Source organism: Argentina anserina, chromosome 3, assembly GCF_933775445.1.
Source record: "Argentina anserina chromosome 3, drPotAnse1.1, whole genome shotgun sequence".
Lineage (NCBI taxonomy): Eukaryota > Viridiplantae > Streptophyta > Magnoliopsida > Rosales > Rosaceae > Argentina > Argentina anserina.
The window spans coordinates 27,448,075-27,473,403 of NC_065874.1; the positions used below are offsets into that span (position 1 = coordinate 27,448,075).

The window sequence follows — 25,329 nt, forward strand, 5'->3', positions numbered from 1 at the left end:
GTAACTATTTATGTAACTGTATTAGTAACTTCATTGATACCATGTAACTTTCTCAGTAACTGTATTGCGCATTTTGTCGAACACCTTGCGTGCATCTTCTAAAAATTTATGATGTAACTACTAAAGTAACTGATCATAAAGCTGAAAACTATTCAAGTAACTAGCAATGTAGCTGCTTAAGAAACATGTAACTACTCAAGTAACTAAAAGTTGGTTTTTTTATTGCAACTAAATATACACTATCAAATGAGTGAACTGATGAGATGAAACATAAAACTAAAAGCTAACTAAGCAAGAGAAAAGTCAAATTTGATAGTTACACAACCAAATAGTTACAATGATACTCAAATAATGAACATGATAGTTACAATGATATGTGTCTGTAACTGTATCAATATTGAGTAACTGTCCCGTTAACTGTGTTGGTAACTATCTTGTATTCATATTGGTATTAAGTAACTGTGCGAGTAACTAAATGTCAATGTAAGACTTATAATGCGCAAAATATATACATGAAATAGCACAATCTTTCCAGCCTCAATGGCCACATTTTCACATGTCGGCAACACTTTTGGGAACAAAAACCAATCCAGCAACACTCCCCCTCCAATTCTCAAGAAAACCTTCAACACCTCATCTCACCTTCTTCTAGGGCATTTCGTCGAACACCTTGTGTGTAACTTCATCAACTTGGAAAACGACAGATGCAACTATCAAAGTTGACAAACTAGCTAAAATCACATAAAGCTCAAGTAACTGACAAAGTAACTAATAACATAACTGTGAGACAAAACGAAAAAAACATTAAAAAACTGTAGGATTTCAAGCAATGTACGAAATCAGAGGGCAAAATGTAATCTAACAACGCTAAAAACCTATCTAAACAACAAACACAACATTAGATGATGACGATGGGAGTGATCTTCACCGTGAACTCACGGTCGCCGGCTGCGGCGGTCGAGAAGCCTCCGGCCATGTCACCGGGTGAAGGAAGCGACGTCAGATTTTGGTGCTCGGAGAATTAAGAGAGAGAGGGAAGGAGAGAGAGAGAGAGAGAGTTTCGATGAGAGAGAGAGAGAGAGCTTCAATTGAGAGAGAGAGAGCTTCGATTGAGAGAGAGAAGGAGAATATCAGATATGTTAGAGTAAAATTAGGTAAAAAGAAGAAGGACATGGTATAAAGGTCATAGTGAAAATAGAAAAATCCCCCTTTTATTATTTGGTAAAAGAAAAAAAATAATTTTTTTATCATTCATACTCTTTAATAGGGCTATTTTTAATAACTCATAAATTAAGGTCTTTAATTAACATTTTGATCTTGAAACAACCATTTTCAATAATTTCTTCTTTATTATATTACAAACTGCACACTTCCTATGAGTGTGAGAGTGAGAAAGTGAGTGGTTATTGAGTTAGTGAATTTGTGCTTTTCTTATTTTTCTCTGCATTTACATAATACAATTTCTTTTTATATTTTTATTTTTTTTACCATCATAACCTTGATTTTTTTTTTGTGAGAGATTGTGATAGAGGGGCAAATCCAAAAATTATAATTTATAATAGTACATAGAGATTAATTTAATCTAGATATCTAAAGAAATTCTAAATAGGGTTGTTGCTCTAAAACCCACAAGACGCCGACACAATTTTCATCTTTTTAGAGAACGCACCCAGGTGGAAAAACAAAACAAAAATTAGTTAACCAAATCCTCTTAAATAAGCGCTCTCTCTCTCTCTCTCTCTCTCTCAACTAAAACGATGCTAATGAAGAACTTAACTGCACCAATTCTTCAACCATGTTAAGGCAAAGGCTCTTTGATACATTTGGTAAGTTAAGTCAAAGGAAAAATAAGAGGACGGGTGTCAATTACAAGACTTATTATTTGTACAGTGGGTATGTCATCTTTTTTTTTTTTGAAGGGAGGGTATGTCATCTTCTTTGCACTAGGTAATGCATCCGCGCATTGCTGCGGGTTTTTCTGATTGATTAAGTTAGTTGTAGTTGTGTTCAGTAATTAGGTTGTTGTGAACTTGTGAATTGTGATGAGTAAAAATCACAAATGCTAAATCTTGACAGGAATTTCAATTACATATCAACATGTCTACTTCTAATTGTTGCACAGTCATTCATGTATTTTAGTATATAGAAGTGAATCTGCCATAGAAGCAATATACAAAAAGAAACAATAGTCCTGCTATATATCCCTAACTATGCCTAGATCGATCCCACTCCCCTGGCTTTAACACCAATTAGTTTTCAATAGCTTATGAAGATGTCATATTATGCATCAGAGTACTTAATATAAAAAAAATAAAGAGAAAGAGGAAGTAAAAGCAAAAAAAACTGATTAATATAAAAAATTGAGAGTCAAATTATTGCAATTGAAAATCCATGTTTGATTTTACATTAATTGGTGCTACTGTTGTGTCGGTATTAATCACAACAAAGTTATACAAAAACATGAGTGTTTGCATAATTAGAACATTTAGATATAATACTACAAGGCTTGATCGTTTAGTTTTACTCATATATTTACATAATATAAACACAAATTTAATCAGCTAATAAAGGCTACCTCAACTGAACATGTAATAGTAGAACTATTTTCCTGCTTTACATAGGAAAAAACCAAATTAATATATAGTAAATTTCTTTAAGAACGTTTATAAATAGTTTTAAAAAAACTAACCATATGAGCACAAACCTTGTTAAAAAAATTGATTACCGAAGGAAAAAAGTGAACGAGGGTGAGCTTCCCTTATTATAACTAGGAGGATGAAAAAAAACATGGCTGCAAACCTCAATAAACAAGAAAATCTAAGAATTAGCCAAATCTCTCTGCTATTGTCGTTGCTTCAAATCCGGTCTTCTTCCCTGCAAGAACGAAACATGTGGAAGTAGATTATGAGTTGTAATCATTTCTGAGTCACTTTTTCCTCGCACCAGATTACAAATATGAAGCCATATATTGATGTGGGAGTGCAAGACTTTAGCAATAAGTTAATACAATGTATTTGATTCATTATGCTTGCTCATGTAAGCCAAATCCATATAACTGAGGTCATTACTGAGGTCATTTTATTTGGTTAAGCATTCTGCGCACGTCTTCACATCATTTTACTCAAGGTGGCTCACATTAACGGATTAACCTGATTGATGATTTGGGTTAGATGCGGTCGAGCTTTCTCTTATCATGGTATGAATGAAAAAATTAGAATTAGTTTATCACTTTGTGGCTGCACGCGGCTTTAGAAAATGAATTTATTCGTATGAAACTATGAATCGTCAATAGTCGGTGCTTTGCTCCATCTATCCATTTGCTCCTAAAGCTTAAGGCATTGACTTGACTTGACTCGTGATATAATTTCATCGCCATCAATTTTCTTATGATTGAAAGCAAATTATAAAGAGGATTCTTTTTATGGGATAAATTTTGCTATCACTTTAGGATTGTGCGTGTACGCATATATGTCTCTAATTTCACAGCGGTTTTGTGACAATTAACTTCTCGCCTCATAATCTGTGATTCAACTTTTTACAATCACTAGTAAGAAATATGTCTTATTTCATTTAAAAACTCATTGAGTCTCACTTTGAAAATTATTCATTTGGTACACCAAAAGTATTAAACTTTTTTTTCTGTTATTGTATCATTTGGAGAACAAATGAGTGAGATATGAGAATAAACTAAATATATATAACCTTATAGTAACATATAAAGATGAGATAAAAAGGGAAAATTATTCCATTCACATGGTGAACTTTCACCTTGTCTCACATGGCACAATTAGAGCCACATCTCATGAAAACACGTTTGTTAGTCTGTTAACTTTTTTGAATACAAGTGGAAGGTAAAAAAAAGAAGTTAACAGACTAACAAACATTACGGTGTTTAAATGAGATGTGGCTCTAATTGTGCCATGTGAGGCAAGGTGAAAGTTCACCATGTGAATGAAATATTTTTCCCTTTTTATCTCATCTTTATATGTTACTATAAGGTTATATATATTTAGTTTATTCTCATATCTCACTCATTTGTTCTCCAAATGATACAATAACAGAAAAAAAAAGTTTAATACTTTTGGTGTACCAAATGAATAAAATTCAAAGTGAGAGTCAATGAGTTTTTAAATGAAATAAGACATATTTCTTACTAGTGATCGTAAAAAGTTGAATCACAGATTATGAGGTGAGAAGTTAATTGTCACAAAACCGGTGTGAAATTAGGGACATATATGCGTACATGAACAATCCTAAAAGTGATAGCAAAATTTATCCCATAAAAAGAATCCTCTGTTCCGGGAGAATTACTATTCTACCCTTATGTGTGTCTTAGCCTAATACGTTTCCTGTTAGGAGATAGATTAGCATCTCCGTAATAGATTAGGACTCTGAATCCTATGGGATTGTGGTTTTGTAATGCCTATATATAGGCCCCCATATCATTCAATAATACACAATTATTTCATCATACAACACGTTATCAGCACGTTGCTCTAAAACCCTGAATTTTTAGAGCCATAGAAAATTTTTTTTCTCTTCTCCACCGCCGGCCGCCGTCGTCTCCGGCCTCCGGCATCTCCTCGTCGGCGCAGCCCTTACTCGCCGTTGTCACAGCCCCTGCATGCTGCCCCTGCAGCCCCGCGCGCAGCCATGCCTACAAACAGCCCTGCAGCCCCGCACGCAGCCCCTGCGACCCCCATGCAGCCCCGCATGCAGATCCTGCCCTGCAGCCCCTGCGACCCCCCTGCACGCACGCAGCCCCCGCTCGCGACCCTTGCATCCTGGCCCGCTGTCCTGCAGCCCCCGCAGGCCCGCAGGGTCTCCTCCGCATTCGCTCCGCAAAAACATCTTTTTGCCCCGCAAGACCCCGCATCAGAGGATTCAAAATTGCTCCTCCCGCATATATACGCAAGGAGCGCGAACTGCACAAGCAAACTATTCGCTGAAAAGAAGCTACTCCCGTCTTCTCTACCCTTTTAGGTCTTTAAACTATTTCTCTTTTTTCCCTTTTTCTTTTCCTATTGCTTATTAAATTGTTTATTTGCACGTTTTCGTTTTCTAACTATGTTTCATGTGCTTCCATAGGAAAAGTGATCACTCGTCGTACTATGGTGATGACATTCATGCCGAGATGGACGATAATTTTGTCATATACATATGATTTTGATCGTATCCTCCCAAGATTTTTATGTCATCGGACGAAGATCGAAAAGGAATTCAACAAGCAACTTCATGCATGACGATCGATTTGCAGAGCAATTTACTTATATGCGGTCTATTTGGCAGACCAACAAGTATGTTTTTCTTAAAGTTGCAGCTTTTGAAGATATATATATATAAATTATCGGGCGCTATTAGCCTTTTTTCATGTCTTCTTTTCCGGCCTTTCTTATAACGCCGATGAGACCAAAGAGGGATATGATTCACCTCTTTGTCGACGTTTTTCGTGTGACAGTCCTGGTGGAGTCACGTTATTATTTAAAAAGGAAGATATCGATTTTGTGTGGTCGCCTGAGTGCACCGCTGTTTTGGGTGCGATCATGAGTATCGCCGATATGCATCGATTATTTTGTGACCATATACATCACAACCCTTCTAATTCCGGTTACATACTTGAATAGTTTCGATTATTCGAAACCTATATAACCCTCGTTTCTTATGGATGTGTCGCCATCGCGACTGTTGTTTGAATGTTTGAGTTTTCTTAAACTCATAAACGATAATCCCAAGGTCTACGTACTCATTTATTTGAGTTGATTCATTACTCTGATGCAGCACTATTAGTTGACAAAATATCCCAAAAATAACACATTCTATGGGACACACTTAAAGTGATTCAATAAACGTCTATGACGTATTACCAGAGTTGACCTTGAAACATGCTCCACATCCGAGAAACACATGTCATTCTTGGCACCTGTATCTATTTCTTGAGGGCATTTTAGAGATGAAAACGTAACATTCTTCCATTCTCAAATAAGCACATTTTTGAGCCTCAGGCTAAGGCTCCGCCCAATCCGATATGCAAGATTTTGTTGCTACGGACTTTTGATTAGTCACTCTATTTTGACTATGTCTTCTGCTTACTATTTTTCAAGTATGACGTTGGCATTGCCATGATTATTGCTCGACTTTATCCTAAGTCGTCTATTGGAATTGGAAGCTTGTTTGTGTTGTATTAAATATTGGCATATTCTATAAAATTTCTCGTCTTTCTTAGACTCGTGAGAATTTTATTTGCCTTGGCTTAGCATGCATGGTCAACGTTTGCAACTCACGTGGTTTTTAAATTGGCCGCTTGTGATTTTGGACCCCAATAGCACTACATTGTGATTTTGGACTTTGAAATTTGGACAACGGACCTCGGAACGTCAAAATTGACGTCATTTTTCCCGGTTACTGTTTCGGCGTTTCCGGAACGTTTTTTTGGCGTTTTACCGGCGTATTTGCCGCCTTCCGGCCATTTTCCGGCATTTCCGGCACCGCCATCCGGTTCCGGACGGCGTTCCTTGTCGGACCTGAAGTTACGGCCTCCATACCGGCCAGGTCCGGCCACCGCCGGCCGGATTTCCGGCAATCGGTGCCGCCGGTTTCCGACGAGTTTTTCCGACGTTTTTTTTGTCGTTTCTCGTCATTTTTCCGGCATATCTCAGCAGTTAATGCTGCCATGTTTTCCTAGTCCAAATTTCACCCAGTTTTGAGTTAATTTGACATGGTTTTCCGGTTAATTTTCCTGTTTTCTCCAAGTCGTTTTATAGCTCAAATGATTTTATTATTGGTGACCACCAGCACCAATTGGATATTTTTTACCACCCAAATTGTTTGGTATTCAACTACTCCAATACCATGTTTTTCCAACTCTTGAGTTGAAGAATGTAGTTCTATTGCCATGTGATACATTCGATGGGATTGCCATTTGTTTCAATCCCCTCTCTTACAATATCTTACGGCGTATTGTGTAGAGAAGTTTACCGCATCGTTGACTCTCTTAATCTTCATTTTGAGAATGTCCCGCCGTGAAATCGAGTGTCTTGCTAATTGCGTAACCACCCACACTGTCCTACGGCGCAGGTAGTTGTTTTACGGATCTCATGCGGAGATTGTGTTGTATATCTTCGTGCCTTGCTAAGTTTTAAAGGCCATACATGCCAATGATGGATTTTCATCTTGATATTTGTATTAAGAATGGAGAGGAATAAATCTGTCAAATTTCATTGACAGTATCTTTTTCAAGCTTCGACAGTAGCTTTGTTAGCCTGCAGACATCGTTTTGCTTGCCTGCAGCAGTAGCTTTATGTAACTCAAGATTCTTTGAATCATGGGTTCGGTTTTACTGTCTTCTCGGTTTTGACATGATCGTTTGTTGGTCATTTTGAACAAGATATGATGATTCGAGTTCTTTGAAATTCACATTATCATCTATTTTTCATGTTCACGAAGCGATTGGAAGACCACGTCACCCATGCTCTACACGGTGAGGCCGAGCCTGCCTATTTCGGCGACTCCATGGCATTAAGGCCGTCGGTGGCAGCATCTTTTCCTTCACAGGAGCTTGTGATGCCTCCCGTGTTTTCTAATGCCTCCATGGTAATCTCTGATGCCCATCGCTCATTTTGCAAAGCTTGTTCTTTTGCTAGATTTCAAGGGTGTCCTTATTTGCTAAGGCTCCAACCGAGAACATTTCATTCTTACAAAGTATTTAAGGTGACATTAGTGGACCATATCCAACCGAATGCGGACATTTTTCGGTATTTTTATGGTATAGGTTAAGAGCATCGACGCGTTGGTCACACGTCGCTTTGCTTTCCACAAAAAACGCTGCATTCGCTAAAGTTTTTAGCTATGATCATAATCCTAAGGGCCCACCACCCTTCCTATCCTCTCAAATCTATTTGAATGGATACCGTTGGAGAGTTCACCTCCACGACTTTGATGATTTCATTTTACATGTCTACTCGGATCGTCGTTGAACATATTATTCCTCATGTTCATTCACTGCACGATCTAGTAGAGCTCGGACTTGGTTATGGATACTAACCTGCCGATTTTTGCCTGGGGATATGTAATGATGTTGCATGCAGCGACACTTATTCATTTTAGACCCATAACTTGCCAAGCGTTTAGTGCGTACCAGATGGTCACTGGATACGGTCCCAACGTTCTTTTACTAACGCCTATTTGGTTAAAGTTATTTATGTGCCTCTATTGTAGTTACCTCAATGGGTCTACTTGAAACGATTACGTATTCTGATTGGTTATGATTTATGAATCACCAACACTTGTCCGCTATTTCCAATCTACAACCGTTGATCTCTATTTTGCGATATTAGCAGACGGTCACTTTGATGAGACATACTTCCCGTTGTTAGGGGGAGATATGGAATGCTCCCATTCTGGTTTTAACGCCAGGAATTGACGTGGTGTGGCACTATGTCTCATTAAGATCCCGCACTACTCAAAGTGAGTAAATGTGCAACGCATTATCGACCTCCAGAAAGTCAAAGATTCGATGCTCAATGACTTTACCGATATTGCGAAAGTGACGAGATCGCACATAAATGCTGTGATGTGCCGGTAAGGTTGGAACTCTCAGAATATGGGAGAATTTCATATGACCTGGTCCTAGCACCGTTGGCACCATCCCTGATAGTGGGAAGGAAGCTGGCGATGGCACCATCGTACGCTGTGGTGTTGTCGGCGCCCGTGGTATTGTACCACAAAACAAGGGCGGTAAACGCAAAGATGGACTAGTAAGGGTCATAGCTTCGGTCTTGGCTCCTGCCTAGATGAGGGGGAGACCATTATTCTCTGGAATCAAAACCAGAAAGAAGCAAAGTGCGTAGGCACAAGTATTTCGCCCATCATCAAGAGATATTCTCTAAACATGTGTATCAACTAAGTTCGGTGGGACGCTACAGACTCATTTTGTTGATGTTAGAGAAGAATAGAAATCTCACGAATTGATCGTATACAGCGCGCGCGTGTGTTTAATGGATTGATTTCCCATGATTGATGATGTATTCGCTTATGCCCTTATTCCATTGTAAAGTATCAACGATGAGCAACTTGACCAAAGTGGAAAGAATCAATACAGGCTGAACTAGACTTGTTATGTTGGTCGTTGTTCATAAGTGTAATGAGAAAGATGAAGTCATGCGATATATTCAGGACTTATGGCGCAAAGATTGTCTCATTATCCTAGTATTGACTACGATGAGTTATATTCTCTCGTTATGGACATAATTGATTTCCGCTACTTGATCAGTAGTAGTGTCCATGAAAACTGATTTGCAGCATATAATAGTGGTCATAGAATATCTGTAAAGGGATCTTGACGCAGATATGAGAGTGTCCGAGGGACTTTAAATGCCTCCAGACCACGGAGAGCTTATGTAATCAGATTGCGACGTTCGAGAGAACGTAGTACAATCGGTTGCAAGAACTCATACCCATATGTGTTCATATGAAGCTAATTCTTGATTCTCTATTCCGTCTAAGTATAGATGATGAAGAGATTCAATGAGCTATACATTCATACATGTTAGTGTTGTTGGGACACTATTGATTTCATTATGACGTGATTAACTATGCGCCTATGCATTGTCATTGGACTTGCATTGCTTCTTTGACATGGGTTTAGTTCTACACTTAGTGAACCAATACAAATCTTATCCACACCAATGCCGCCAGCAGCTCCAGCAACATCAACGTACGTCTTGGTGTAGCAGTCGACACTAGTAGCGTAGATGATGCGTACGGTTCCGTCTTGGACCAAAATCAGTCCTTCATTGGTCCATTCCCCCATTCATTTGTGAAAGACACATTAAATGTGACAAATCAGAATCTGTCCAGTTTCGTAGGTCAACTTCAACGAGACCTACAGGACAGATCGCTTGATGAAATATGGTGAAATTGGTACCGTTGGAAAGGTCTATGTGTCTACTTTCCAGGGACATCAACCTTTCGTTCATAGCTATCATATTGAGTGAGTTATGGCCGTTTTAGCAAAGTATGACAGTTCTGTCCGGAAATTTGCAAGTCAGTCAACTTTGATAGAGCATTGTGAACTGCTCCGATCGGATGAGGTTGTGAACCTTATTTCACTGGAAAGCCACGGGTGTCTACTTTTCAGAACATTTTACGGTTCGCTGATACCTATTTTGACGAAGAAGTTATGGCCATTTAAGTGAGTGAAAGTCATTCTATCCAAGAATCTGATTTTCATTGCAAACTCTTGTTTTGAGTTGTTACGCAATCTTGTTTCCTAAGATCTAAGTTTGGCTAAGTATAACATGGATGATCTAAGGATGTGTGGCTAGATTAATGATTAATCATTAGCCCAAGACTACGTTTGAGAAGCATGTAATGAACGTTGTGTACGTTGTTCTTTGTACTCCATGATTATGACACTAATCAGGGGAAGTTGTTTCGTAGACTTCAGGGGGAGTCTAGCTCACATGATGCTATCAAATGTAGACGGTGCGTTGTGCTCTTTTTCCCTTCGATCAAGCTTTTGTTTTTACCCAAGAGGTTTTTATTTTGCTTGACAAGGTTTTTACCGAGGCAACGATGTGTGCACCATGCAACCTAGGCATGCGACACAAGGGGGAGTGTTCCGGGAGAATTACTATTCTACCCTTATGTGTGTCTTAGCCTAATAGGTTTCCTGTTAGGAGATAGATTATCATCTCTGTAATAGATTAGGACTCTGATTCCTACTTTATTGTGGTTTTGTAATGCCTATATATAGGCCCCCATATCATTCAATAATACACAATTATTTCATCCTACAACATCCTCTTTATAATTTGCTTTCAATCATAAGAAAATTGATGGCGATGAAATTATATTTAATTTGGTTGGTGAAATCAATCGTTGATTTACAGAACAAATTTCTTTATTGAAGGCCCTGGTGAACCACTATAATTCTTTGACTGCCCTGATTTACAACCTTTATTCTTTGACTACTTCACCTCCATATCAGCCACCACACATTTAACACGCTGTAGTGCCATACACCTTGTTAGTTTTACAAATGTTTTCAAATTATCAAACACAACCACCTTTATCAAAATATTAAGAATTATATATAAACAATCCACCAAGTTGTGCATTTTTACATACCTCCTCAACTCTGTGTGCTTCTGGATTGCCCCCTCCCTATGACAAGTGACCCGCAATGTTGGCTGCATTCCCATTTAGTTTTCCTTGTGAGTTTTCTTTCCGTGTTGTCTGACACTTGCACAACTTGAACAACCTCTAAAATAATTTCTTCAATGGCTACCTTATTCAAAACTCGGGACAACGATTGTTCAATACGGCACAATTATTCACCTATTCTCTCCAACTTGGACTCCATACAATCAATTGTATAAGTCATCTTCCAAATTAATGATTTAAGCTCACCACTGCCTTTAACTATTCTCTGTTTACGCTTCAGCTGCATCTTCATTGTTTTCCTAATAAATCTTTCACAGTTACAACAATTCTTATGCTCCATACATTCAAGATCAATAAATCTATTTTTTTTATAAACGTGAAACAAGGGAGTAAAAGGCAATCCAATTACTATGGCATATCCTTTCATGATTTAATTATTATTTGTATCATGACCCAATACAAATTGAAAGCACGCAACAATATGCAATGCACCCATCAAAAATATTAATCACACATAACTATAATTAAAGATATTCAAATACAAATCTCCACAAAATTTGATTCAACTCTACATATAACTTACACGTAATTCACATGGACAACGTCTCTGCTGAATTTTAATCCAGCACCCAATAGCTTTACAAAGGCGAATGTGAGGGAGAGGAAGAGAGAACTGAGGTTGGAGGGTGAAGAGAGGTCGGGGATGGGGCCGAAGTGGAAGCTGAGGATGAAGCTAGGAGAGTTATGAGAACTAGGGTGGTGGCGGCAAAAGGAAGGCGTCGACCTCGCAAGAGAGAAATATGGAGTTGGAAATTGGAATCATGAATTGAGAGAGGAGAAAGGGAAGGGATCTGAATCTGGGAGGGAAAAGGTATTTGTTTTTTTTTTTTTAGAATTGACGAAACTGATTTTGTCGGGATTGAATCAAATCTGTTATTATTACTGGGAAAAAAATATAATATTTATTGCCGTTTTTTTTACCCGATCAAGTCTGTCAGTTAATCCTTAACTAGGCGGAGGGAAGAGCCTTCGGATAAAAAGTGCAAGATAGATAATGACCAGTATAGATTGTCAAAGGGCTGAAAGCAATTTTTGGTTGTTCTTGAAGCTGTCTTACTCTAGACATAAGCCAAAAGAGTATGCTAAAAGTTGCAAATTTATTCATACTAGTGTGAATGGATTCCATATAAATTTAATAAAATCCCAACTTTGTGCTCAATATTTCATACAACCACAACAATAAATAAAAATTAGCATAGATTAAAGGTAAAACGAGACGATCATAAATAAATACTCACTGCTTATCATATTCATATTACACTGATAGACATGAAATGATGAAACAAGGAAGTGAACGAACCATACAAGACCCATAAACCATAAAACTCTTACACAAACTGCCTCTTCCAAATGTGTTTCCTCTCTAAAACTCCAGGAACAACGATGGAAGAGGATTCTTTTGTTCCTTTTTTTGTTGGAATAAACTGAGAATAATAGGAAGACCAACATATATCTATAACACTGTAATCGTAAAAAAGAGAAAGAAAACATATCTATAACACACTGACACATCGGATGAGCTTACATTGGACTACTGCTCTGCAAAACGACCCAAAAAATGAGTTTTGCAGGAACATAATCAACACCCATATATGATTTTTACACCTAAAAACCAAATAACACACTGACACCTATTGAAAAACACAGCTGAAGTTGAAGATCTGGCTCAAAATGGCAGAATTCAAGAGCTTCGATATGTATAAAGTAGCAGGATATGCTGCAAAACCCATTTCAGTGAAACGGGCTTGCAATCTTTGATATCACGGTAGTGAGCCATGCTTATCAAACACTGGGGCTGCCGGAGGAGTTGGAGCCACCAGCTTCAGTGGCCATCTTCTTTCCCTGATCTCCAGCTTTGACCATGGAGACCACAGCTTTGACTAAGTTTCCGAAGATTCGGGCCTTGATTTTGCCCCTCTTTGGTGGTGGAAGGCGAGCGGTTTTGTTCATTGGAAAGCCAGTGGGTTTGTTCTTCTGGGGTTTTGGACGAGCAGCGGCCATGGTAGGTGAGAGAAGAAGACAGGGAGTGAAACAGAGTATGAGAGGGTTTTGGAAACTCTAGATCGTAAAAGATGAGGAGAGCCGGAGAGGGATGAGAAGCAGAAGAAAATTGCAATGAGAAGTATGAGAGAATCTAGGTGAAGTTGATCATCAACAAGGGGGTATGAAAAGGGAAACTCGGAACTAAGTGAAGAAGAAGAAGAAGAAACAAAAAAAGCAAAGAGAATGAAGGTGAGGATGGTAGCATGGTGCAGCTTTATATATATAGACGAACAATAATATTCTCTTTTTCATTATTTTGTTGTCAAAATTTAGCTCAAAGAGGATAAATGCTTTGGGTTTTGCATATTTATTTATGTAAGATAAGGTTGAGACCGATGAGAAGAGAAAGTAATAACTTAGGTTTTTTTTTTTGTGGAGAGGGGGGTAGGCCAGTCTCTCTAAATTAAGTGTATTATTTTTCGGGTCTCTTTATTTTATTTATATATGAAAAGATGACAGTATATGTTTAAACTCAATGATTATATTTCAGGTAAACATAAATCTGAAACAGATATTATATGTTTGTAGCACATAGATTCTACGAAAAATAATGAAATATATATACGAATGAAATTTTAAAAATGGGGACTGTTGTTCATCTATTTTCACTGACATTATGACATTCCGCGTTGAATAATTTCATACAGTTTGGGGTTTGTCCTCATTCAAGCGGTTTATTGTGTTAAATTGACAAATTATTGAGTACGGTTGTTTGAGTTCTCGATGCTTGGAGAATTTAGAATATTTACTTTCGCTTGATGTTCAAGTATCTTATCATAGCAGTTGTCAAAAAAAAAAAAGTATCTTATCATAGCTGAGTCACTTTCTTGAGTTCTTTTTTCCCAGATTGGCCATTTCAGGCTTCCAGCTAGCATTTTACTTATAAAAAACCTTCATGTTAACACAAGGCCAATAGGCTTATAGCACGTAAAGACTGCTTTCAACAACAACAAACTAGGGGCTTGACTCCACCACCAAAAACCATATGCCAATAACATACACCTCACTGCTGACCTAATATCCTTCTTATGGTCTCTGCGCATGCTGCTAGTCTTCTGCTCCACTTCATCCACTGTTCTTTTTTTTTTAGAATGTATCTTTGAACCTTGAAAGTTGGAACTATGGTTGTTTTACTAATTTTGATTATGAGAACGAAGGCCATGTAGTATAGGAGCTTCGTTTATCTACCACCACCAGCCTGGAAACAGCTTCGTATACGGTAAAGTTGTAAACACATGTTTTTGACAAATAGAGCATAATCAACTTCCAGGAAATCGTATAGTAATATCTGGGTAGCTGCCTTTTCTCTGCCGTCCTCTAGTGTTTCAAGTATCCGGAACTATATGATAAATTATATAAAAAGTAAAGAGGAAAGTGCTACTTAAAAAATAGATGGGTTACTCTTTGCAGCTGCATTTTGACTAGTATATATATATATATATATATATACACACTATTGTTCTCAAAAAAGAAGAAGAAGAATAGGAAGGCAAATGGTCAAGCCTCCAGACTGGGTCTTTGGATTCATGTTGCTTTCCACTGGCAATTGCCGGACTAGTCAGAAGTTCCAATGGTCGGTTGCATAATGAGCATCCTGCTCCCCGAGATCCCAACCTCAAATCATTAACCCCACCCAAGACCAGTTGAACTAAGATTAAGCAGTAAAGCAGGTATATTATTATATATAATTTTGCACAAGCACTATAAAGAGTAGAGTATCATCAATCAAAAATAAAATAAAAAAAGAGTAAAGTATCATATAAATGAATCTCATTTGTAAAAAAGAAGAAGCAAGAAGTAAGAGTCGAAACTACTGAAGCAGGGAGGGTAGGGTGTATGCCTGGCTGATCCTCAAAACTACATCGATCAGTGTCGTATTTTGGATAGGGTGGCATGGATCATGCATGCAAGCCTGGCTTACCATGAGGGTACGTTGTACATGTGGTTGTTTCATACTTTCATGAGGGTTCCTTCTTTTCGATCGATCAATTTTAGGGGTCGATAGCATTGCTTTAAATTGCATGGCTTATTTTCTATCGATCAAAGAAGATGTTCAACATCATTTTCCTTTCTTAAAGTCATTCGGCACATAATTCATTAACCTAATATGATATAGGAGATATATATATATATATATATATATATATATATAAGCGTTTAATGTACAGTACGTATGCCTATGATGTTATAGTTGATCACTATGACCTCTTCCTTTACTTGTAATTGATTCGTTATCCATATATCCTCAGCACAATATTATAATTCCCTCCAAAGAAAAAACAGAGAGAAAGACAGCGCGCAAAGTTCTTTATTTGAATGATTTGTGCATCAAGACTATCCCGCTATGGCACCTATATATATATATATACAAAAGTTTAAAGTGAACGTCTTTTACGAAACCAGGCAATGTCAAGGATGGCTTGTTTTTCAACGCTGGAAATATATTTGGATCGAAATGATATAAAAGTGTGGAGTTTCTTCAGGTCTCCTCTCTAGCTAGCTGATCCCATTTTAGTTCTTCAGGTTTCTCACATCGGCCGATGTTTATGCTTGGATCTATAAATGCAGGGGGTTGACAAGAATTTGTATATAGATAGTCGGTGCCTTTTTCTGCAAGTTACATATCGAAAATGAGTGCAATGTGACTGTGTTTGACAGCAACTGATCGAGCAACGACAATGGTTCTTTATTTATCTGGTTTGATTAGTCTCTACTGAGACTTTATGATCATTGTGTCCTAATAACCAAATTAAAAGAATGTTAATCTAGTTTTGAGTATTTGATCATTCAAAAAGCACATATATTTTTTTGTGTTCTTTTTGTTTAATCACTGAGTTTAAGTGCATGTTATTTAGAAGAATCCAAGGAAATACTAAGCAAGTAACCAGCAGAGAAAGCCTGTGCTAATAATTAGCCCTTCTTCTTTTTTTAAGTAACTATTGGCATTTGCAATTAAACAGGGTATAACCGTATAAGTACCGCCGTACGTATACCGGCTATTTTTGTCATCTCCTAGGGCTACTTCATAGACGAGCGCTGATCCGCCTAATGAAAGTTCGTCGCCTAGTGACCGGTTTTTAGTGCTAGCTCGCGGTATCTCCAACTATGCACGAAGAGGCTATCGTCGTCTACCTATTGATCTTTGGATGTTGAGCAGCCAGCCAGCCACTTCAGTTTTGTCGGCTTGATGTATATGCATAGCAAATTAGGAACAACTCGATTCAAATAAATCGGAATTAGTAATTAACAGTATCAGCATTACTAATGAAGTACCACACAACCAATCGGTACGTACAATAATTTATACTAGTTTCGTACATGTGCGATGCACGTGTTTTGATTATAACTATTGTACGAGTTTGCAAAATATTATTAATTTGTAGTATATTTTTGAAAAATAATCATTTTATGTAATTATGTTTCTGACGAATGATAGATTTGTTATAACACATTAGTGAAACATTCGCATTTTCACATAATTGTCTTTCTATCGATATGTGAGGATAAAATTATAGAGGTAGATTTGACATTTCATAATTTTGTGAAACTTTTGGGTGTCGTTTTATAGTAGTAGAGATATATCAATAATCTAATTAACTATTTGTAGACTCTAAAAAAATTAACTATTTGTACCCTAGTATATACTAAATTTTCATAAGCACAACTCATCTAATTAATCAATAGAGAAAATATAAGCCTAGTTTGGTATAGCTTCACTTTAAACAAAGTCAGCTTCGAGGTCGACTTTTAAAATTTTTAGTATTTAGTAACTTCAGAAAAACCAGTTTTTTATAGAATTTATAGGTCACTCACAATGGCTTTTAGAAGTAACCCGAATGTTGCTTTTAAAAAAGTGATTTTACTCAAAGCTCAATAAATGTTTATATTTTATGTGAATTCTCAAATTATACCCTTATCTATAATCTTTCTCAATATGTTAAAACAAAATTCTGTCTTTTTTTTGTCGTTGACCATATCTACAGTAGTTTTGTTAAGAATTTACCAAACAATTTATTTATCGACAACACTTGTAAAAGTAAGATTTATCAAACATAAACCTGTTTTAATTCAAAGTTGTTTTTTTACAGTATAGTAGAAACATATTTTTTTAAGTCGCAATAATACCAAACTAGCTGTTAGTACGAATGGTACATACACGAATTGGTGATCCGGCTAATTATTGGAACTAACCATTTCATCGTCAATAATTGGCTCACATATATATGAATCAATCTACTTTTTGTACATTATATATAGGTTACGTATTCAGTTTGGTGTCGGATTTCCTTAAATAATAACGTGTAAACAAACCTTGTTATATATCATTGTCTGATAATTCTAAGGGTAAATCCAACCATAAGTTCTATTTAGGAGTGTTATCTCCATTTTAGCACCGCTTATTACACTATTGAATGACTCATTTCTCCATCTCTAATAATTAGGTGCTATATGAGGGTGCATTTACGTTATTATTAGATAAAATATGATTTTGAGTGCTATATGGGGGTGTTATGGCCTATTTGAATTGATGCAGACTTAATGCACAGTTGAAGTCTTGGACTTGGAAAATTACTAAATATAAGACTCAATTTAGGTTCAAGTTCTATAAAACCAAGACCAAACCCCCCCCTAAAACATGCTGAAGAGATGAAAAGTTCTATTTTAGGACAAAAATCAAAGTTTGACACCATTGTTGGAGTTGCCCTAATGTTGGTGCCAAGAATCTGAACGTGCTACTGAGTTGGTCACTTCCAATTAAAACGTTGATCAATTAGTGTGATAGTAATTGAAGAAAATGGATGTTCCTTTACTAACTCCCAACTCCGCGTACAGAGTATAATTCTACTATCTCAAATTTTCCACATAACCCACGTTATACGGCAGCTTAAAATTAACACCTACTGCTGGATCATTTAAAAATGAATTCAATCCATCTCAGTAGTTCATTTGTATAAACACAAGAATTAAAGACTAGAGTCGATTAGATCGAATCAATTAATTAAGAGTTTTTAAGACTCAATCACTTGTCAAGTCATTATGTTGTTCATTTTCCATTCATAAGTTAAGGCGTATTGTTGATACTTGATAGTTTAACGTGAAATATGAAAAAAGCATCGGGAATGTCTATGTTGGCAAATTTGATTAGCGGACAACTGAAAAACCTAATTATCTAGGGTTTCTCTTGCGCTTTTCGGCTTCTCCGGGCCCTTCTTTGTTGCTGTTATAGCAATTTGGTTTTGTCCGATCGGATTTACGTACTTGTTCGGTTGTTCTTCTACTAATAAACGTTCAGAGCAGCATGTATGCATGTTTTTTATTTTAGGGAAATATGATTGATATCTTCCTAGCCTTAATCATGCATGTTTTGGATCTATTTGCTTGACTGGGGTACTATTAGTAGTAAGTCACCACTTCTTATACGTGACAGCTGATGTTTCCCGACGTAATGCAGAACATCACCTTATTGAGGTCCCCGAACACCAATTCAACAAAATGAACAAAGACAAAAGCATCTTTTGTGTTATTATCATCATCATCGATCTTCTATACAGTCATACTTTGATTTGGTTAAGAAGTTCTTAGTAAAGAATCGAAGTAAAATAAGCATAAAAATTTATAAATTTCAACTGATCGAAGCCTAGCTAGCTCACAACCCGTGATGCTACTGACGAATTTTAAATCAAATTAAATAGAGGCTCTCTAGTCTCTTTAACTTTTAAAAAGCGTACATAAACTACTTACTCTACTTAGTTTTGTGGCACCTTCTCCACGCTTCAATGTCGTCATAATGAAGATTCGTTATATGAATGTAACAAACCTGTTCTCCACCATTTTACTCTGAATACGTAATTAAGAATTAAAAAGAAATCAACTAAGTGACGACATTGGCTGATTTGTTATATATGTCTCGTTGGGTCATTTTGATTCGTCATATACTCTATAGCCATCAATCTTATATCACCGAAGCAATTCATAATGAAATATGATCCATGAATGACTATTTGTTCTTTATACAACCATCATGCATATTTCATTTTCTGATGGAATTATAGTAATTAATTATCTAACCGATGGATGCCAAATTAGTGATTAATTATGGGAACAACGACCTTAGCAGATATTCTATTGGATATACTTTAACATAGACCGCGTTTTTTTTTTGATAAAGAGACATAGACCGCGTTGGATAATTCCGAAAGAGATTCTAGAACTTGACGAATTTGTCAAACGTTATGCATTTAACTTTTCTCTAATAATAGATAAATTCATCAAGTGCTTAAACGGTATAGGTTGATTAGGTTCTTGTCATTTGCCTGGACTTGAAAGCATGACTAGGTGTGTAGGTTGATCCGAGTCTAAAGACGACTAGACCTAATCATATGTTCGTCGTTGGTGGTCTTATTGGGTTTGTCCTGACCATCAGGTGATTCAGGTCCCAGTTCGACTGGCATTAACAACAAGAGCCAAACAATGAAGGCTTTAAATTTGAATTGTATTATTAAAACATTATTTTATGTAATTTTTTTCATAATAATGATTTTGTTAAAATACATTGGTGAAATATTTGTATTTTTACTATATTATTCACAACTTTATAATGAGTAAATTTGACAGTTCATAATTTTGTAAATTTTTTAAGTGTTCCCTTTATAGTAATGGAGATTTAAATTATCTTCATTATTTGTTTTACATGATGTGATAAATATAGTGCAAATATTCCATATCTGACTTTGGTGGCTACTCTCACTAGTAGGGGTGGGTATAAACCGAATTAAACAAAAAAACGACCGAACGAAACTGAAAATATGGTCCGGATAACCGAACCGAAGAGATGTAGTTTGAAAAATGAAAAAAACCGAACTGAAACCGGTTTAAACAGTTAGAAAATGGTTTACGTGATCAAACTAACCGATTTAAAACCGAACCGACCGAATTTCATTTAATGATTAAAAAAATAAGAAACAATGGATATTAGTACAAAAAATAACAAAACATAACATATAAGGTTGTCTAGCGCAGTTAGTATAATGCATGATTGTTATATTCAAGGTCAAGAGTTTGAATCCCAACATTGACATTTTGATGTTTTATTGAAAATATCTATCAAAATGGGAATAAATATAATCTTTATATAGTTATTACTAAGAAGTGTGTAATGTAGTGATGTGTGACATCATTTAGGTAGAAGTTCTAGTCTCACCTCTTAAAAAATTAAAAAATATTGTATATGGGATTGTGAACCGAAACCGAACCGAATTTCGATTAAACTGATTATTTCAGTTCACACTAATTTAATTCAGTAAATAGTTTAAATTTATATAAAACCAATTAAGATGGTTTGATTTCGATTTAGGCCAAAAATAGAACCGAACTTATATATGCCCACTCCTACTCACTAGAGTACGACAGATTTAGTTTGCACTCACTATCAACATATTTTGGCGTGGAGACCAAGCAAAACAATTTTGCATAATTGTTTTTCGATTAATTAGAATCAATGTCTATAAAAACCAAGGACGAGGGTCCTCTCTCACACCAACTCACTCTCTCTCTCTCTCTCTCTCTCTCTCTCTGATACTCTCATTCTCACCGGAGTCACCGCCTACTTCATCTGCCGACTCACTAACCGCTTCAAGATGGAGAACCAGGAATTCAACTCCAACCTCAGCGCCAGGCGCCTCCCTCCTCCAAGAAGAGGGCAAATCAAGATCAAGATCTTCAAATCAGTTGCTTCTCTGGTGGCTGGGTTCACTCGCAAGCAGAGAGAAGATGGACCCCAAATTCCAGCTGAACCCCAGAGCGGGTACTCCTCAGATGCTCCGTCGGAGATTTCCTGACGGCCCCGATTCGATGAACTGGGGGTTCTTGTGATCAACTCCTTGTTGATGTTTTAGCTAGGTGGTGTAGGAAGACTTTTCTTCATTCTTTTATTTCTGTCTTTCTGGTCTTCATTTTCTCCTTGAGGTTGGGGTGATGGGTTTTTCAATGTAACAGTGTGATATAAGTGGTTATTTTAACTTGGTCTACTGTGTGTATTTCCCATTTTGTTAAATCATAACTGTTCCAACAGTCCAGTTTCTGTGATTTCTTGCTGTTACTTTCTAGTTCCGGCAAGTTTATGGCTCAAGGCAGATTACCAGTTCACTACCTAGATTCTCAGGTTCAGATCTGCGTCAAATATCTGGGCAAACTGAGGCGGATGATTCTATATGCAGGATACATCCTTATCTAAATAGCAAGAACAGATTTCATTCCAGCACTGGTAGACGAGTAGTAGTTATTAAATTGGTGTGTTGGGATAAAACAAGAATTTGATATTGTTAGATGAAGATAAGGTCGAGGCTTCTGAGGTGGATCTGTAAAGGAATGTTTGGTTTTTGGATTAAACTAGGGGAGTATCAACCTAAACTCTTTCTAGTTTCTATAATTGATTAGATAGGCCGTATCTAGACTATTTTCTTAATCTGCCCCTAGCAAGAAAGTCCAAGCAGATCCAAGCACTCTTTTTTCCAATTCCAAAATAGTTCGTGTCACATCAGTCAAAGACGCCAGGAACAAGTTGCAAATAAGCTGAACCTAAAATTATTCTCACTTTCTCAGTATTCTGTGATGTGGCTCAGGTCTGTGTGTAACCCAGATGCCTCATCCAGGATAACAACTCCTAATACTCTAATGGAACCACGGCATGCCCACAATCAAATCTTGCTTGCTTATGGCCATTGAAGCTTAAGTGCTTGCCTTCCGGGGTAGAGTTCGTTCATACGGACTTGTAATCCTGACGGAAGAGAAGCAAGCTTCTGATTTGTTTGATAAATAGTAAACTGACTTTTCATATGGAGGATGGAGATAATCAACTTGAGTATGATGCATTCAAATGACAACCATCAGAACATCCAAAACTCTGAAGGAGAGATCATTTGATTCTACCCAACTGAACTCATTCATCATTTATTTGGAAGGTAAAGTTCAAAATCAAGTTGATGACTATAGAAAGCAATATATATTACCATCTGTGCTAAAAGCCTTGGACCATCTGAATCTTACAAAGCCAACTATAACTAGCCCTCTCAACTAAATCTCCACTGCCTCATAGTTTCAAGTTAACAAACAGACTGACTTCTCTGTATCAAGGCAAGAATCCTACAAAGACATAGAAATAGGCATTAGGACTTTAAGAGAAGCTTCCTAAAATTGAATAACTGACCAATATATAAGAAGCTTTCTAAATGTGTGCAAGTCATAGATGATGAATGGTCCATTCTAATGATTCTACGATCTCATAAATCTACATCTCCAAATTTAAATCTCCGTAACATAATTCGGGGTTCAATTAGTTGCAAAATAATACACTTACATATTTAACACTAAAAGTCCAAGGGCCATGGGGTATTTGGTATCCCTGTTATCACAAAATTCTCTTGAAATTCCACCTTATTAAGATTGAAGAACCAATGGAGAACCAACCAAAAGGATTCCTGACATCCCTACTGAAAGTGTATGCACTCAGTAAGAACAATCTGTAAATGCAGCTATTCTGCGTTTAGAACCAGACTCAATTCTATAAGTCATGGAAAAGCCTTGTTGAACAGATTGTAAATATTAAAGCAGATTTTATATGTTTAAGTGTATTAATCGATTAAGTAACATATATAATTTGAATTCTAATTTGAATTCAAAAGTAAAGTCATCAGGACAAGATATGGATTAAGACAAGGGGAAGTTATTGACAGTTTCTTGTAACTACCAGTAAACAGTTAGAGACAAACTGAAATGCAACCCTATAAAGCCTATCTCAATCCCTTCTAGAACACTTATCATATTCATACATTTATGTCCCATCAAAAGAGAGAAAAGTCAGAAAACTGAGTGTATCTAGGAGAAGGTCAAGATGGATATGAATGCTCATTACACAAGTTAGTACAAATATGATCTACATTTGATCCATGTGCTGACATAGTTTAACTTAAATGACATGTTTTATTACTAAGAGTGCAACACACTCTGTCTGCCCTTTTCTAAAATACTAATAGAAAAGGTATACTGAATGATTAAAACACAATTGATAGTTGTTGGCAGGAAAAGTTCTTACGACCCAAAATCCACACTTAACAGTACTTCCATCACTGGGGCACCCGTAATTCAGATCAAGAAGCAGAGTGTTAGTGTAAAGGTAACAGAACAAGTCCAACACAATAGATCGAATCAAAATTCAAACCTCTTTCTTAACATAATTAGCTTTGTTATAATGTCAATAACCTCACATATCTGCACACATTCTCATTCATTAAAATTTTGTTTATCATATCCATTATCTGAAAACCTCGACTTCTCAAACATTCTGTAAATTACATAGAAACTAGCATGAACCATTTTCAGAACTTCACAAAAATAATTACTTTCCAATCTTTTAGTTTAATTATTGACAACACACTAAGTTATCCAGACCTTAATCTTCACTCCAACAATTCAAAACACAAGCATAAACGATTGATTGAAATTAACAAACAAGATGAGAATGCAATGCCACACCTTATGAATGCTCACCGATCATTCGACCTACTTCTCTATAAATCAGCTACCTGCACAACAAGCGTAAACCACAGATTAAATCAAAGAAAACGAACAGACAATTCAATCAACACTTGACATCTTCCGTCAAAGTATCAATGCCATTAGAATTTAACCTCATCCTTTTGCAAAAAGCCACTCCACAGCAGTGAAGCCTCCTCTTTCGTCGCCGCCGAAGTGACAACAGTCACATTAAACTCTTTAACATGTTCGAATATCTCGAAATGGTCCTCCAGCTCCGGCGAGGACTCAATGAACTCCGTCTCCATCGAAAACTGAATAAAATTCTTCTTAATTTGAACCGGAGACGACAAGAGCGACATCACCGTCAAGCTCCTCACCAGAAAATTAGACATTCCGATCCCCCGGAGAGTGGTCTGCCGAGAACGGTCGCTGACGACATTGGCGCCTCTGAAACCCTTCGCCGTCAAATCCTTATCCTTCTGCGTCAGAAACTTCTGCCCGCCGGAAATCTCCATCGCGATCTTCCCGATCTCCGGCGACTTGGAGAGAAGCTTCAGCTCGGAGAGGCGGGGGACCTGCATGACGTTGTCGTAGTTCATCTTGAGAAGCATGTCCTGACGCAATACGTCTTCGTAGTGGAAATCGAGAGGGAAGGTGGAGAAGGATTTGGCGGCGGAGGGGATTGAATTTAGGGTTAGGGTTTGGGGAGAATTGGGGGAAAGATTGCCGAGGAATTGGCGTAGCAAGAGTCCGGATCTCCTCGCCATTTTTGATTTGAGGGGAAATTGAATCGGCGGATGAGGGTTAGGGTTTGAGATCAACGGAGTTGCAGAGAGAGTGAAAGAGGAGGAGGAGACTGAAGTGAAGAGAGGGAGTCGAGCTGCGGGGCAACTAATGGCACAAAAATATATATGAGAAGATTTATCATAAAAATAATTTGTGAGAATGGAATATGCTCAATTAGAGTCATGAGAAGATTTACAATAAAAATCATCAATTAAGCACGTTTTGTCAGGAGGCCGTGTACCGGGAGGGGGGGAATAAATTTTTTTCCACAAGGGATCGTCACGGGGTTGTGTAGGGGCCGTCCAGGGTAGCTGCAAGGTTTGTAAGGCTGCGAAGATGCGGGGCTCCGGAGCTGCAGAGGGTAGGCAACATGGTTGCGTACAACCAATTTTTGAATGTCTGACAAAAATATTCCTCTCTATTCTCAACATAAGTATTCAGATAAAAATTATTAGCATAAAGATATAAAACACAATCTCCACACGATATTTGTAAAATAATTACATTCGTCGTAGGACAGTGTGGGTGGTTAGTCAATTAGCAAGACACTTGCATTGTCAGGAGACTTCACCATAATAAAATTAAGAGAGTCAATGTCATAATGTTTCTAGACAATACGATGTAGGATATTGTAAGAACGGGGATCGAAACAAAAGAACAATCCCATCAAGTGTATCACGTGGCAATATGACTACATTCTCCAACTTAAAAGTTGGAAAAACATGATATTGGAGCAGTTGAATA

General features: G+C 37.1%; 1 protein-coding gene across 1 annotated transcript; it reads right to left on the minus strand.

The window, feature by feature from the left end:
- Nucleotides 1-22,254: 22,254 nt before the first annotated feature.
- Nucleotides 22,255-24,684, minus strand: LOC126786500 (60S ribosomal protein L5, mitochondrial). Its single transcript, XM_050512341.1, has 3 exons — nucleotides 23,952-24,684; nucleotides 23,797-23,846; nucleotides 22,255-22,407 (listed from the first exon to the last, which is right to left on the minus strand). The coding sequence occupies exons 1-2, from the start codon at nucleotides 24,564-24,566 to the stop codon at nucleotides 23,832-23,834; spliced, it is 630 nt and encodes a 209-aa protein (XP_050368298.1). The 5' UTR covers nucleotides 24,567-24,684; the 3' UTR covers nucleotides 22,255-22,407; nucleotides 23,797-23,831.
- Between the last annotated feature and the right edge of the window lie 645 nt (nucleotides 24,685-25,329).